We start from the raw sequence: 12,984 nt of genomic DNA, 5'->3' as shown, positions 1-12,984 counted from the left end.
TACAAATTTATTTTGAATAATTCTTCTGTTAAGGACTCATTTGCATTTGTTCAGTACCACAGATAATTTATTTTGGAAAAAAATGAATTTTTTCTCTCAGTTTCTTCTATAGACTAGTATTTGTGATGAGAGTTTGTTTCAATTTAAGAAAATGAGTTGCTGCACAGGTGAGGTAGTATTTGAATCACTTAAAAGTTCATGTCAGTGTTTTGGTTCTTTTCAGTTTTTCCTTTCTCTTTTGTTTTCTTTCCTTCTTTTGTTTATTTATTTTTTGCTTTGTTCTGTTTTGTTTTATTTATTTATTTTTGGTTTTAGTTTTTACAGGGGGTGTTTTGGGCTCTTCATGGCCTTGCTGACATTCTTGGCTGGCCATATTTAGTCTGCGCACTAATTATTAGTTGGCCCAGTTGAGTCTTACTTTGCGCTCTCAGTTTTTTTAGTCTGGTTTTCTACTTTTGTCCACCTGGTTGTGTTTTAAGTTCATGAGAGATTTTTATCCTGATGGGCCGGATTTTAATCCGTGTACTAAATTTTAGTCTGCAGACTAAAAATAATCCGCGGATTATTTATTTTTGCAAAATATTTAATTCCCCCACTGGAAACTATCCTAAAAGAATGTTAAATTCTCTTAGAATAGCCAAGGGAATTCACAGCTACTGGTGAGGTCTGCCATTTTTTGTTCTCAATACCTAGACATAATAGACCCTACTACCTCCCTTTTGCATAATTGGCTCCGTTGTGCCTAGGTGTTGGTGTACATTACTATGCATGTCACCTATAACTGTGACTGTCCCTTAGTTGTATTGTTCATTGTATATATTTTTGTTTAGCTTTTGGTGGGTGAATTGGGCATATTTGCAGATGGAACTGTGTTGAATTTGTAGTGCTCAAAGATATAGAATTTTTTTCAGTGAGTTTTTCCAAAAAGAAAGAATGTTCATTATTCTTCCTAAGTAATGGGTGCAAGGGTATCAGGGGGCAAAGCCCACAATAGAAAAAGTAAGTTTATACCCGCACTCCTGAGGTGATATGTCAATTTCCTGAAGAGTCCTCTAAGATAATGAGAATGTCAGTAAACATCTCTTAGCAGGGAAGTCAATCCAAAATGGAGAATAATCCGCGGTGGCCTGATCCTTCTTAGCTCACACAAATTGAAAATATCTGGCTTGAAATCTATAGTAATATAAATTAAATATATTTATTACTTTTCTCTCATCACTAATAATTTAGCAAAAAATGTTTATACTGTGTACTGAAATTCATTAATAGAGAAAATTAGCAAATTGGGAACTTGTATCTTTAAAAGCAGTCTAATATGCCCCCTCCCAAGCCATGTCAATGGACAATGAATCCAGGTCGTAGAAGACCAAACACTTTACTTTGGGAACTTTACTTCTAGATTTCATTTTGATTTTAACTTTTTTTGGTTTTGTATTTTTTTAATAAACGCACTGGCATCGGAACATAATTAACTAAAATTAAAATGTTTCTTTACTGTGCCTCACCATTGCGCAATCAAATTTTTTTTGCATACACTGTGGTGAAATAATTTTTAAAACTTGGACTTGCTACTGTGGAGACTGATGTTTAAAGTTTATAACTGTATAAACATTTTCTATGTCCCCCCCCACACCATGGATTTCTTATAACATTGGATATATTTTTCCTTGCTGGACTATTCTCTTTTGGATTGACTTCCCCTGTTTGGATTATTTCACTGCATTCTCATCTTTAGGATTCGTCAGGAACAGGACATTTCACCTCAGGAGTTCGGGTATGTACTTAATTTTTTTTTCCCAAAATTTCAGGGCAGGTCTATAAAACTAGGGGGAAAACTTTTTGAAAGGCTAAATAGTTATTCATTCTTGAAATGTAATAGTGAAAACAATGTAGGTAGCTGTGATTTCTGTTTTTACTCACTGTATGGTATAGGTTTTGCTTATAGTATATTTAGATTGTCAGTTTCCTGAGTGATTTATTGACATCTAAGCTGAAGTTTAGGAGTTGAGGGGTTTAAAAATTATTATTTTTACAAGAATAAATATTGACAAAGATCCACAGAACCAAAGATTCTGAGTGTTAGGCAATTTAAATGAGTAAGGAATGAAAAGCAGCAGAAACTAGAAGCCAAGGACTTCCATGGCAGTCCAGGGGTTAAGACTTTATTTCCACTGAAGTGGGGATGGGTTCGATCCCTGGTTGGGGAAGTTCTGCATGCTGCGCATTGCGGCCAAAAAAAAAAAAAAAAAGAAGCCAAATCTCAATAGTTACTGGTTTCCTTTTCTTTAGACACAGACATAATTCAGAAGAGCTATTTCTAGTTTGGCCTGTAATTTTTGAAAGTTGCATGCTACCACACCCAGTCTTATGGTCAGAAATCTGGACTTTGGGTACACTGGGTTTTGACCCCACATAATTTTCCGCTTAACCTTTATCCATAGATTACTGAACCAAGACTTTTCTCATCAAGAATCTCTCAAGGCGTTTAAATTAATAATGGATACATTTTTGAAAGGCGGGTTAAGTCTTAATTTTAGGCTCTTGGAATGAATTCTTTTCTTTATTGTTTTTAACTCTTTGATACTGTGAGTTAGGCAAGAATAAGCTAATATGTGTCTTAGTACCAACATGGATGGTCACTTGTAGCCAGTAAGAAACCAGAAAGATGTGGATGACTTTTTTTTTTTAATAATCAGAAATAAGCTTACAATACTGATTTATTAATAGCAATAACACAAATTTTTTTTTCATTTAAACTACACTCACTGTGTAGCTACCCTGCATTTGAATGTTAGAAGATATTTATTTCTGCTTTTGGTGGTGGTACTTTTAATTCTACTTATGTGTTACCATATTGGTGCAGAGACATTTTTATTAGACTAGCTAGCAAAATAAGTCCATATGCTGTCAAATGCAAATTGCCCTCAGGGCAATGTCAGTAGTGCTTAATATTTTTATGAAAAATTTTCTAAATATTTCCACTGATTATTTTCTTTCACACTTTGATTATGGTTCTGGCTGGGGAGCAAGAAAGGGGAAAATGACTAAGAACAGTGTAAGATCTAAACATTTCAAATAATACAGTAACTCCTTGACTGAGGCAAGTCAGATTACTCAAAAGAATAAAGATAAAGCAGTTTTTGACCTTAGAGAGAGGGTTTTCTAACAAGGCAAATAAATTAACTAAGGCCTTTAATATTCGGAAATAAATTTCTAATATCCTACCCAAGCCAATCTCTCAATTTCCATGGAAAATATCTTTATTAATAATAAACTTTGTGTAAAAACAAAAGGAATAAGAAAAGATTTTCAGAGTAGAGTACTCTCATAAATAGTCTCTTATAACCTAAGGAGTCTGTAGTAGTAACCAGTTCTGCTTTCAGCCTAGGTGAATAGACAAATGTTACATGAGCCTTTCTCGTTAGGAAAACTTAAGCCTCCCAGGCTCCTCTGTGCCTTGTCACAATCTACATGTTCTTTCCTCACTTTTAGGTCTATTTCCCTCCATTTTTACACATCTCTTTCTCTTTATGTGTCTGTCCACCTCCACCACTGCCACTACTACACCTTCTATTTGATTCTGTGTTCTTCCTGTCAAGGGGTATATGTTTCATTTTTCTTTAGTTTCAAAGGCTTTCTGTTCGTTTATTTGTTTTTCCCCTTCTGCTTTTATTCTTTAACTGTCCATAATTTAGAACACAGTATATTTTTCATAGTTTCATGTATTTATTAGACATAGATGAGTAGAAAGCTTTCTATTCCTTTAAGCAAATTTATTTATTTGCATTTTGCTTCAGTATAGCTTTCAGTTTACTTTTTCTGTGAATTAATAGCTCTTAATGAAAAATACATTTCTCTATTCCTGATTAAAACCCTAGAATATTTATTCAAATGAGGGTAAACTGGCCGTGTTCACGACAACAGCTACCTGAGAAAACAGTTTTGGACATTTTGCGAAGTTCTGGATATTCAAGAATTTCTTCAAATAATAATGGTCTCTGCTTATTGAAGAATTAATACCAAATCATTAATATTTATAGACTAAGAGTAAAACAGCTTTTCTTTTTTAAAAGATATTAATTGCCAAAATTTGAACAGTGCTGTCCATTATCCATAATCGTTCTGCTAAAAAAATCACACAAAAGAGGCAACGTTTTGTCTATTGCCACAGCAGTCAAAACTTTAAAATTAATTTTGTATTCTCCTAGTTGCGCTTGCCTCCAGAACCCAGGCTTTCTTTTGTGCCTGTCACATTTTGTGTGCATGTTTGATTGTACTGCTTTATGATTAGCATATATAGATTTTTTTCCATTTCCCCTAGTTTTTTCTCTGAGCTTTTCTCATATAGTCTTTAATTAGCAGTTCACATCACTGTGGTAAATCATGTGCAGTTAACTCCTTTCATTCTAGAAGGTTCCTTTCACAAATGCAACCATGTTTTTGTACATGGTGGGAATTAACTCAGTACTCAGAGGATAATTTGCTAAGATTCTTACAAGGAAACATTAATTGTACCTTCTCTTTTTTTATACCGTAGGTCTTCCGACCTCGAACTCCACCAGAGGCGATTGCACTATGTAGCCGTCTGCTGGAATATACCCCAACTGCCCGATTGACACCACTGGAAGCTTGTGCACATTCATTTTTTGATGAATTACGGGACCCAAATGTCAAACTACCAAATGGGCGAGACACACCTGCACTCTTCAACTTCACCACTCAAGGTAACTCCTAACACTTAATTCTTTTTTTTTTGCAGTATATGGGCCTCTCACTGCTGTGGCCTCTCCCGTTGTGGAGCACAGGCTCTGGACGCGCAGGCTCAGCGGCCATGGCTCACGGGCCCAGCCACTCCACGGCATGTGGGATCTTCCCGGACCGGAGCACGAACCCGTGTCCCCTGCATCGGCAGGCGGACTCTCAACCACTGCGCCACCAGGGAAGCCCTAACACTTAATTCTTTTACCATTTCTGGGAAAATTACGCATGTGTGTGAAGTGACACTCTGTTAATTAAATCTGTGTAGGATAAAAGTAGGCATATTAAGTACTTATGCAGGTAGGAAGCATCCTATCTAACCACTTATTAGGCTATCACTTGTATGGTTTTGAACAAAATAATGGCAGGCAAAAAGTTTCAAATAGGCGTAGCTTCTCTAATTTTTAGCAGATCATGATAAATCTTGGTACTGGAGAAGTTATATAGAGATTTCACTGAGTGAGGTTTATCACTAGTAAGACTAATGTATAATTTAACCTTCAGCTTTGTATATGAAACTTAGAATATTAAAATTTCTTGCTTCCCAAGGATTTATATCAAGTTTTTTTAACCTGGGAATAAATTGGTGGCTGTATTTTTATAATTTTAGACATTATACAGATGGGGAAAACTAGAGTCCTATAAACCCCTTCTTGGAACTTAATATAACTTTATATATAAGGGATGTAGAAGAGAAATTGTCATCCCTTCTGGGCTTGGCATCATTGCTGCTGAGGAAACACTGATTGGAAAACTAAGTTTGTGCATTGGTGGTTTCTAAAAAGCCCAGGGATAGTAATTTCTTCACCATTTCTGTGTTCATTTTTCATTCATTCATCAACCACACTGCCTCTGATGATATGATTTTCTTCCTAAACTGAACATTAAATGTGTACAATTCCCTATAGATAAAACAAGGAGTAAATAGATTGCTTGTTTTCATTGATTAGTCAAGCTAAAAATATAGAAGGGGGATGGAGAGCTTTCTGTGATCAGGAAATAGATATATTTCCTTTATTATAAAGCCAATTTTTCCCCCATATTTAAACTTTTATAAAATTGATTGTGGAAAAATGTGCTGCTTAAACTTTAGATTTGGAACATCTAAGTTGCTAGTAAAATAGACCTGGATGATTCAGTTGACTATAATCTTAAGCTGTCACTATTATGTAATGCTGGCAATGCTGATGTAGTCTACGTTCATCTAAGAAAAATGTTCAGGTATCCTGGGACTATTAATTTTGACTAGGGCTGATCAGAAATCACTTGGAATGTTGTTTTAAGTCCTGACTATGCCTCTCTAAGAAGAATGTTAATGAATGCCAGGTAGGGTATACAAAGGAGCAGAATTGGATATAGAGCCTGGAAAAGTGAAGACTTAAGGGACTCCTGAGAAAAATACCTCAAATAAAGACCTCAGCCCCTGGCATAAATAGAGACTAAATAAAATTATTGATGAATCAATAAAGAAGTTTTCAACTGGTAATAATGGAACAAGCTGTTTTCAGAATATTGATCTGTATATCAGGGAAAAGCTGGATGATGTCAAATATTGTAGATAAGATGATTCCGATTTGGCAGAAGTTTAGACTGGGAGACTCTTGGCCTCTTCCAGAACAGAAATTCATTGATTCCATGTCATACAAGTTTTAGACCTCTTGAGAAAATAAATTTTATTTTTAATTCTTACCGCTTTTGTTTTAATCGAGTAATACATGTAGATGGAAGAAAATGTTGAAAATGCAGAGGAGGTAGAGAAAATTAAAATCACAATCCCGAAGTAATTACTTTTAGCCTTCAAAATACACTTTTAGCATTTTATGGTGTAGCTCTTTTCAATCTTTTTTCTAATGCTAAAGCTGTTAATCCTTGAATATAAAGTGATCCTCTATTTTCCCATTTAGAAGATCCCAAAAGGGTTCTTTTTGTTAACTTGAATATATTGAAAATTATATATTATGTAAAGTTAATATTAGGTTAGGAATTTTTTTTACATCTCAAATTTCATAAAACAATTTTTTTCAAACTCTATGCATCTTTTACATCTGTGTCTTTGTTATCAGTAGAGCTACTTTTTGAACCATCTATATAGTTTTTTAGGTTACATCACCTAAAGTTTTTAATATGAAGCACTTTTTGAATCTATCTGAGACGGCCATTGGAAATTCTACATGTATCCATTTACATAGCACGATACATTTTTTTCCTTTTTGTACTGTAGGTATATGTTTATTGTCTGCATAATATAATTATTTAGTGGATTGCTTTTTAAAGTGGTATCTAAAAGGCTTTTGTATACAATGACATCCAGTGGAACTGTGGAGTCTTGACATCAGAAACTACTAAGTCAGTGCTAAATTTCTTTACCTCTTTTTTTACCATTTCTGTCAGGTAACTTTAAAGTTTCCCAAATTTTGAAGGGAAACTTGATTGAGTTTTTTCCCATGCTAAGTATCTTCTCCAGCAAGTACTTTGTTTCTCAGAATACACAAATCAAGACAGCCCCTTGTCAAGTGAACAACTTGGTAGAAACTCAAATGCATACAAGGTGATATTTATGATGGATACATTTTGGAGAATAATTCTCCTTAAATTGAGACATATTTTGATACATACTCTTCAATGTGTGTGTGCACCTGTATGTGTTGATTGAAAATGAGATGCTGCTTAAACCTTTCTTTGATCAGATTTTAAAATCCAGGATTCAGTTTCACTGTTCCCATGCACCATTTTTGAAGTAATTACATTTAACTCTTTAGTCACTGGCTAATAATTTTCTATTATTACTAAAGAAAATAAAATTTAAAACAACTAAGTTTGTTATTTTATGAATTTCTAAGCTTTTTAAAAAACTGAGATAAAATTCACATAGCATGAGATGAACCATTTTAAAGTAAACAATCCAGTGGTGTTTAATACATTCACAGTGTTGTGCAGCTATCACCTCTGTCAAATTCCAAAACATTTTCATTGCTCCTGAAGGAAACTCCATACCCTTTAAGCACTCAGTCTCCATTAATCCCTCCTTCAGCCCTTGGTAGCCACCAATCTGCTTTCTGTCTCTATAGATTTCCCTATTCTGGTTATTTCATATGATGGAATCACATAATGTGGGATTCTTTCACTTAGCATGTTTTCAGAGCTCATCCATGTTGTAGCATGTATCAGTATTTCATTCCTTTTCATGGCAGAATAATATTTCATTATATCATGTCTTAATCAGTTCAGGCAACTGTAACAAAATACCATAGACTAGGTGGATTAAGCAGCAAACATTTATTTATTTTTTTTAAACATCTTTATTGGAGTATAATTGCCTTACAATGGTGTGTTAGTTTCTGCTGTATAACAAAGTGAATCAGTTATACATATACATATATCCCCATATCTCCTCCCTCTTGCGTCTTCCTCCCACCCTCCCTATCTCACCCCTCTAGGTGGTGACAGAGCACCAAGCTGATCTCCCTGTGCTATGCAGCTGCTTCCCACTAGCTATCTATTTTACATTTGGTAGTATATATAAGTCCATGCCACTCTCTCACTTCGTCCCAGCTTACCCGTCCCCCTCCCCGTGTCCTCAAGTCCATTCTCTATGTCTACATCTTTATTCCTGTCCTGCCCCTAGGTTCTTCAGAACCTTTTTTTTTAGATTCCATATATATGTGTTAGCATACGGTGTTTGTTTTTCTCTTTCATTTCTTTTTATGGCTGAGTAATATTCCATTGTATATATGTGCCACATCTTCTTTATCCATTCATCTGTCGATGGACACTTAGGTTTAAGCAGCAAACATTTATCTCTCACGGTTCTGGAGGTTGGGAACATCAAGATCAAGATGCCGGCAAATTCAGTGTTCGGCAGGGGCCCACCTCCTGGTTTGCAGATGGCTACTTTTTGCTCATATGGTGAAGAGAGATCACCTCTCTTGTGTCGCTTCTTATAAGACCACTAATCCCATTCATGAGGGTTCTACCCTCATGACCAAATTTCCTCCCAAAGGCTCCACTTCCAGATACCATCACATTGTGGATTAGGGCTTCAGCATATGAAGTTTAAGGGGACACAAACCTTCAGTCCATAGCATAGGGATATACCACATTTTGTTTATCCATTCATGTACTGATGGACATTTGGTTTGTTTCTACCTTCTGGCTATTGTGAATAGTGCTGCTCTGACCATTGTGTACAAGTATGAATTTGTTTGAATACTTGTTTTCAGTTTTTTTGAGTCATATGGTAATTCTATGTTTAATTTCTTGAGGAACTACCAAACCATTTTGCACAATGGCTTGCACCTTTTACATTCCTACCAGGAATGTTACAAGCGTCCCCATTTCTTCACATCCTCACAAATACTTGTCTTCCTTTTTTTTTTAATAGCCGTCTCAGTGGGTGTGAAGTGGAATCTCATTTGATCCTAAGGCTTACTGCAGTATAATGATTTAGAACCTGGTAAATGCTATTTACCTGTTCTCTAGTAAATTGTGTTCATAAGGCAGATTAACATGAAAATAAATTGGCTTAGATTTTAGAATATGGTCTCTAAAATATTGGAAGGACTTTTGTGAGTGGGCAGTTTTCATATTGTCAAATAATAGAATCAACTAAAGTAAAGAAAAGGCTCATTTTAAAGAGTAAATAATTTAATTCAGACTTTGTTCACACATACCTAATTGTTATAAGTTTTAAAAAAGGAATGAAGAATGTTTTATTTTGATATTTCAACTTTTTATATTTGCCCAGGGTATCAAACATAAATATGACTCTGTGTATGTCTGAATGTGCATATGACTTTGAGGAGTTGAAGAATATGTGTGTACATGGATGTGGTATATGTAGACATGGCATGCAATCTCTGTGGCTGTCAGACTCTTTATGTGATTCTGTGGATATCAGTGCAAAGGATGTGCATGAATCTTTGTACCTCTTCAAATGGACCCTGTGAATATATCCTTGAAATGGTTTTTCATAAAACTCAATGTATTAAGTTGAACATGACATCATTTTGTAATATGACCCTTCTTTATTAAAGTTGTTAAATGCTGCCCTGTCTTAGCAGCCATTCTGAAACTAGGCTATGATCACTTAGTAGTACTTTCTCCCTATCCTTCTAGATCACTATTGTACTTGAACAGTGTTTCCATATAAGGACACAGCTGTCCAGGAAAGAGGTGCTACTTGATGTCAATAATTTGTGTTATTTCTGTTTGATCCTCCCTGTTCTGATTTTGGAGCAGTTTTTGCAAATAGTCATCTTATTTACTAAGGCAAAGATGTAACTGTTGTGCAGATGCAACTTTAAAGGACATATTAATAGCAGTTAATGGATGATCAGAATAAAACTGGCTAATTCAAGAGAATGAAGAAGGAGAACTAACTTTCCAGTTGGTTGTATAGCTAGAGAGAGTGCAGAGATAGGAAACATGGGGGCAGAGGTAGGGGGGGATGGAGGGTGTCATTAGTGAGGTTCTGCTGTACCCTCCTACATCCTCACAGCAAATTTTCAGTGAAGTCTATACTATTTTCCCCAGATAAACTAAAGGTAATCCCTGATCTACATATAGTAGGTGCTCAATGACTGTTTGAGTGATTGATACCTGCCACTTTAAATACACACAGTATTTATTAATTCATGCAACCTGTACTTATTGGGCATTTCTAATGTTCCCTCTAGTTGTTGGTACTGTTGTTTTAATTAGTAAAGTAAACCTACCGTATGAACAGAACTATGAAGATTAGACACTTGAGTAGAATATAGTAAAGCTTATAGCTAACTACAATTTGATGTTTGTTACTGTGCCATGAGTAAATAGCCATAAATGTTAGTTAATATTACTTTCATATAATCAAAACAAGTGTTTCTGTGATCAGCTAGAGGGAGAAGAGAGGTGAACAGATATGGGACAGAAAACTTTGAGATCCTTCTGACCTTCTGGATCCATAACTATTACACCTCTCTTTTTTTCTGGCACTGGGGTTTCTGTGTTCTAGGATCCCCTGACTGACAGTATTACCTGCCTCCAGACATTGGAAACCATGACAGACCTTTAGCATACCATACCCTTCTTTCCCTTTCCCTCAGTTATTGGATCTCAAAGGTTGGACATAACTTAATCAGACCTTAGGAATCAAATAGAATCAGGAAATCCCAACAGAGATCGATATTCTCTTTGTTTACCAATTCCTTACCTGTTCTAAGGCTGGAATATACTGGAAATAGGTAGTTTTGTATGTTTAAAGATGAGTCTCCAGTTAATTCCACCACACACATTCTCCAGTTCCAATTTTCTAGCCTGATTTTATGAGATTTTACCAAGTAAAATTATTTTAGTAAACGTCCCCCTGAGGGCATCGAATAGGATGGGGGTTGGGCAGGTGTAAGTAAAGATTTACATTAGTGTGACTTAGTTTGAAGAGTCTACTGCTCTACCACTTAGCTGGGTTATCTGAGGGAATGATAGTTTTGTGGGGGAACAAGGAGGAAGAGTGGCTTATTGGTTAGGCCAGAAGAAGGGGGGACTGCTTAAATGAGAGTTAAAACAGGATATTTGGAGCATTCAGAAAACAGCATGCAAACTCAGGCAGACTATGGATGTCTTGGGATACAGGGAAAAGAGTATCTGGACATGAGGAAAACAGTGATGAGACAGCAAAGGGGTTCCTGAAATCAAGTGGAAAAAAAGACAGTAAAAGGAAGAGTAAGAGAAAACCGAAGGGAATGGGGGAAGGATCAGAGAAATATTTTTTTAATGCGTTTAGGACTGTGTTAAAGAATAGGAAGTGATGAAAACAGGGTCTGAGGACAAGTTGGGGGTGGGCAACAAAAGCAAGTGTTACAGAAGGCCAGCTTACCAAAGGGTTATAGTTCTTCATCTGAAAGCAGTAGACTACTTATTTATAAAATCTGTTGTAACTCATTATTTTTGATAATTAGGAGGCTCCATATCTTTATAGCAATGATTTTTAAACCAGTTTTTTTGTTATGAAATAGTGATACGCATAAATATGGTCAGCCCACCTGCTTACCTAGCTTTCTATATCCTGGGTATTTTCTTCTAGCCTGTCTTACCCTCAGCCACATCTAAAGTGGACATAGTATATCACAACATTGTTAATCGGCTATACTCCAATATAAAATAAAAAGTTAAAAAAAAGTGGACATAGTATTTCAACCACCTTAATTAAGGTAATGAAGTATCTTGTAATATTCTAACCTTGACTAGGGTCTTTTTGGTTTTAGTTTTATTATCATTTACAATAGCAAGAATAAATTTACATAAGATAGGAAATCTTGATTTATATGTAGGATATGAATCAAATCCTAAATAGGAACTCATAAACTGCTCTCATTTGCAGTGCCCCTCTTTTTTTTTTTTTTTTTAACTAAAACAGGCTATCCCTGTTTTTCTACTGTGTTCTTCTGGGTGAAAAATGGCTATAAAAGATCTTGATAAATGGACTTGATGAAATTTGGGTATAAATAAAAGGATTATTCTAGTAAATAAATGAGAGATGGAGCTGTTTATACTTATCAAAGGAATTGGTGTCAGAATTATTCTTTAATATTTTATGAATAATTTAGAAGAGTAAAATATCGAGGTAAGGTGTACTCTTCTAGGTATTGAAAGCTAAACCAAGGAAATACACTGCAAGGGAGAGCTTAGGAAATTCGTGAGTGCCAGTAAGAGGGGGCAGGTTAGTTTTAATTCAGGCAACTAGAGTACTACTGACATACAGTATTGGCTGTATTCAGAATTTTAGGATCTAAATTATCAATTATTTATGAGGATTATTTTCCTTTCCCTGAGATTTGAGTGTCTCTGCTGCCTCAACTGTACTATTGGAGAGAATGTGGAATGTTATAGGAACAAACAATGAAAAACTAATGTCTGGACTTAAAGTTCTGTGTGTAGTTTGGACAGATACACTTCCAGGAAGACCAGAATACTGGTGGTATGTGATGTATAACCAAGGCAATAAAGATATGCAGTATTGCATATGGAGTAAGTCAGACCTAAAGTCTCCTTCCCAGTCTCTCTCTAACTAGGTGCAGATCTTGGCCAAGACACTATCTCTGAGTTTACTAATTTAAAAAGATGAGGTAGTTGGATTAAAGGATATTCAAAGACACATACAGCTGAGTAATATTACATTGTATATATGTGCCACATCTTCTTTATCCATTCATCCGATGATGGACACTTAGGTTGCTTCCATCTCCTGGC

General features: G+C 35.5%; 1 protein-coding gene across 5 annotated transcripts in view; it reads left to right on the top strand.

Moving 5' to 3' along the window:
- Positions 1 to 12,984, top strand: part of GSK3B (glycogen synthase kinase 3 beta) — a 201,585-nt gene that overhangs the window by 162,732 nt on the left and 25,869 nt on the right. For 4 of the 5 annotated variants that reach the window (XM_089910578.1, XM_022561810.3, XM_022561604.3 and 1 more), the window contains 2 exons: positions 1,736 to 1,774; positions 4,538 to 4,724. In XM_089910578.1, the coding sequence (XP_089766704.1) occupies positions 1,736 to 1,774; positions 4,538 to 4,724 (226 nt within the window). The remainder of the gene's footprint in view (positions 1 to 1,735; positions 1,775 to 4,537; positions 4,725 to 12,984) is intronic. The other variant, XM_022561671.3, reaches the window with a different exon arrangement.

This window comes from Delphinapterus leucas, chromosome 4, assembly GCF_059928025.1.
Source record: "Delphinapterus leucas isolate spDelLeu-1000000601 "Yukka" chromosome 4, BTC_Dleu_Yukka2, whole genome shotgun sequence".
Taxonomy (NCBI): Eukaryota; Metazoa; Chordata; class Mammalia; order Artiodactyla; family Monodontidae; genus Delphinapterus; species Delphinapterus leucas.
Note: the sequence above shows the minus strand (reverse complement) of the source record. Positions and strands in the feature narration are given on the sequence as shown.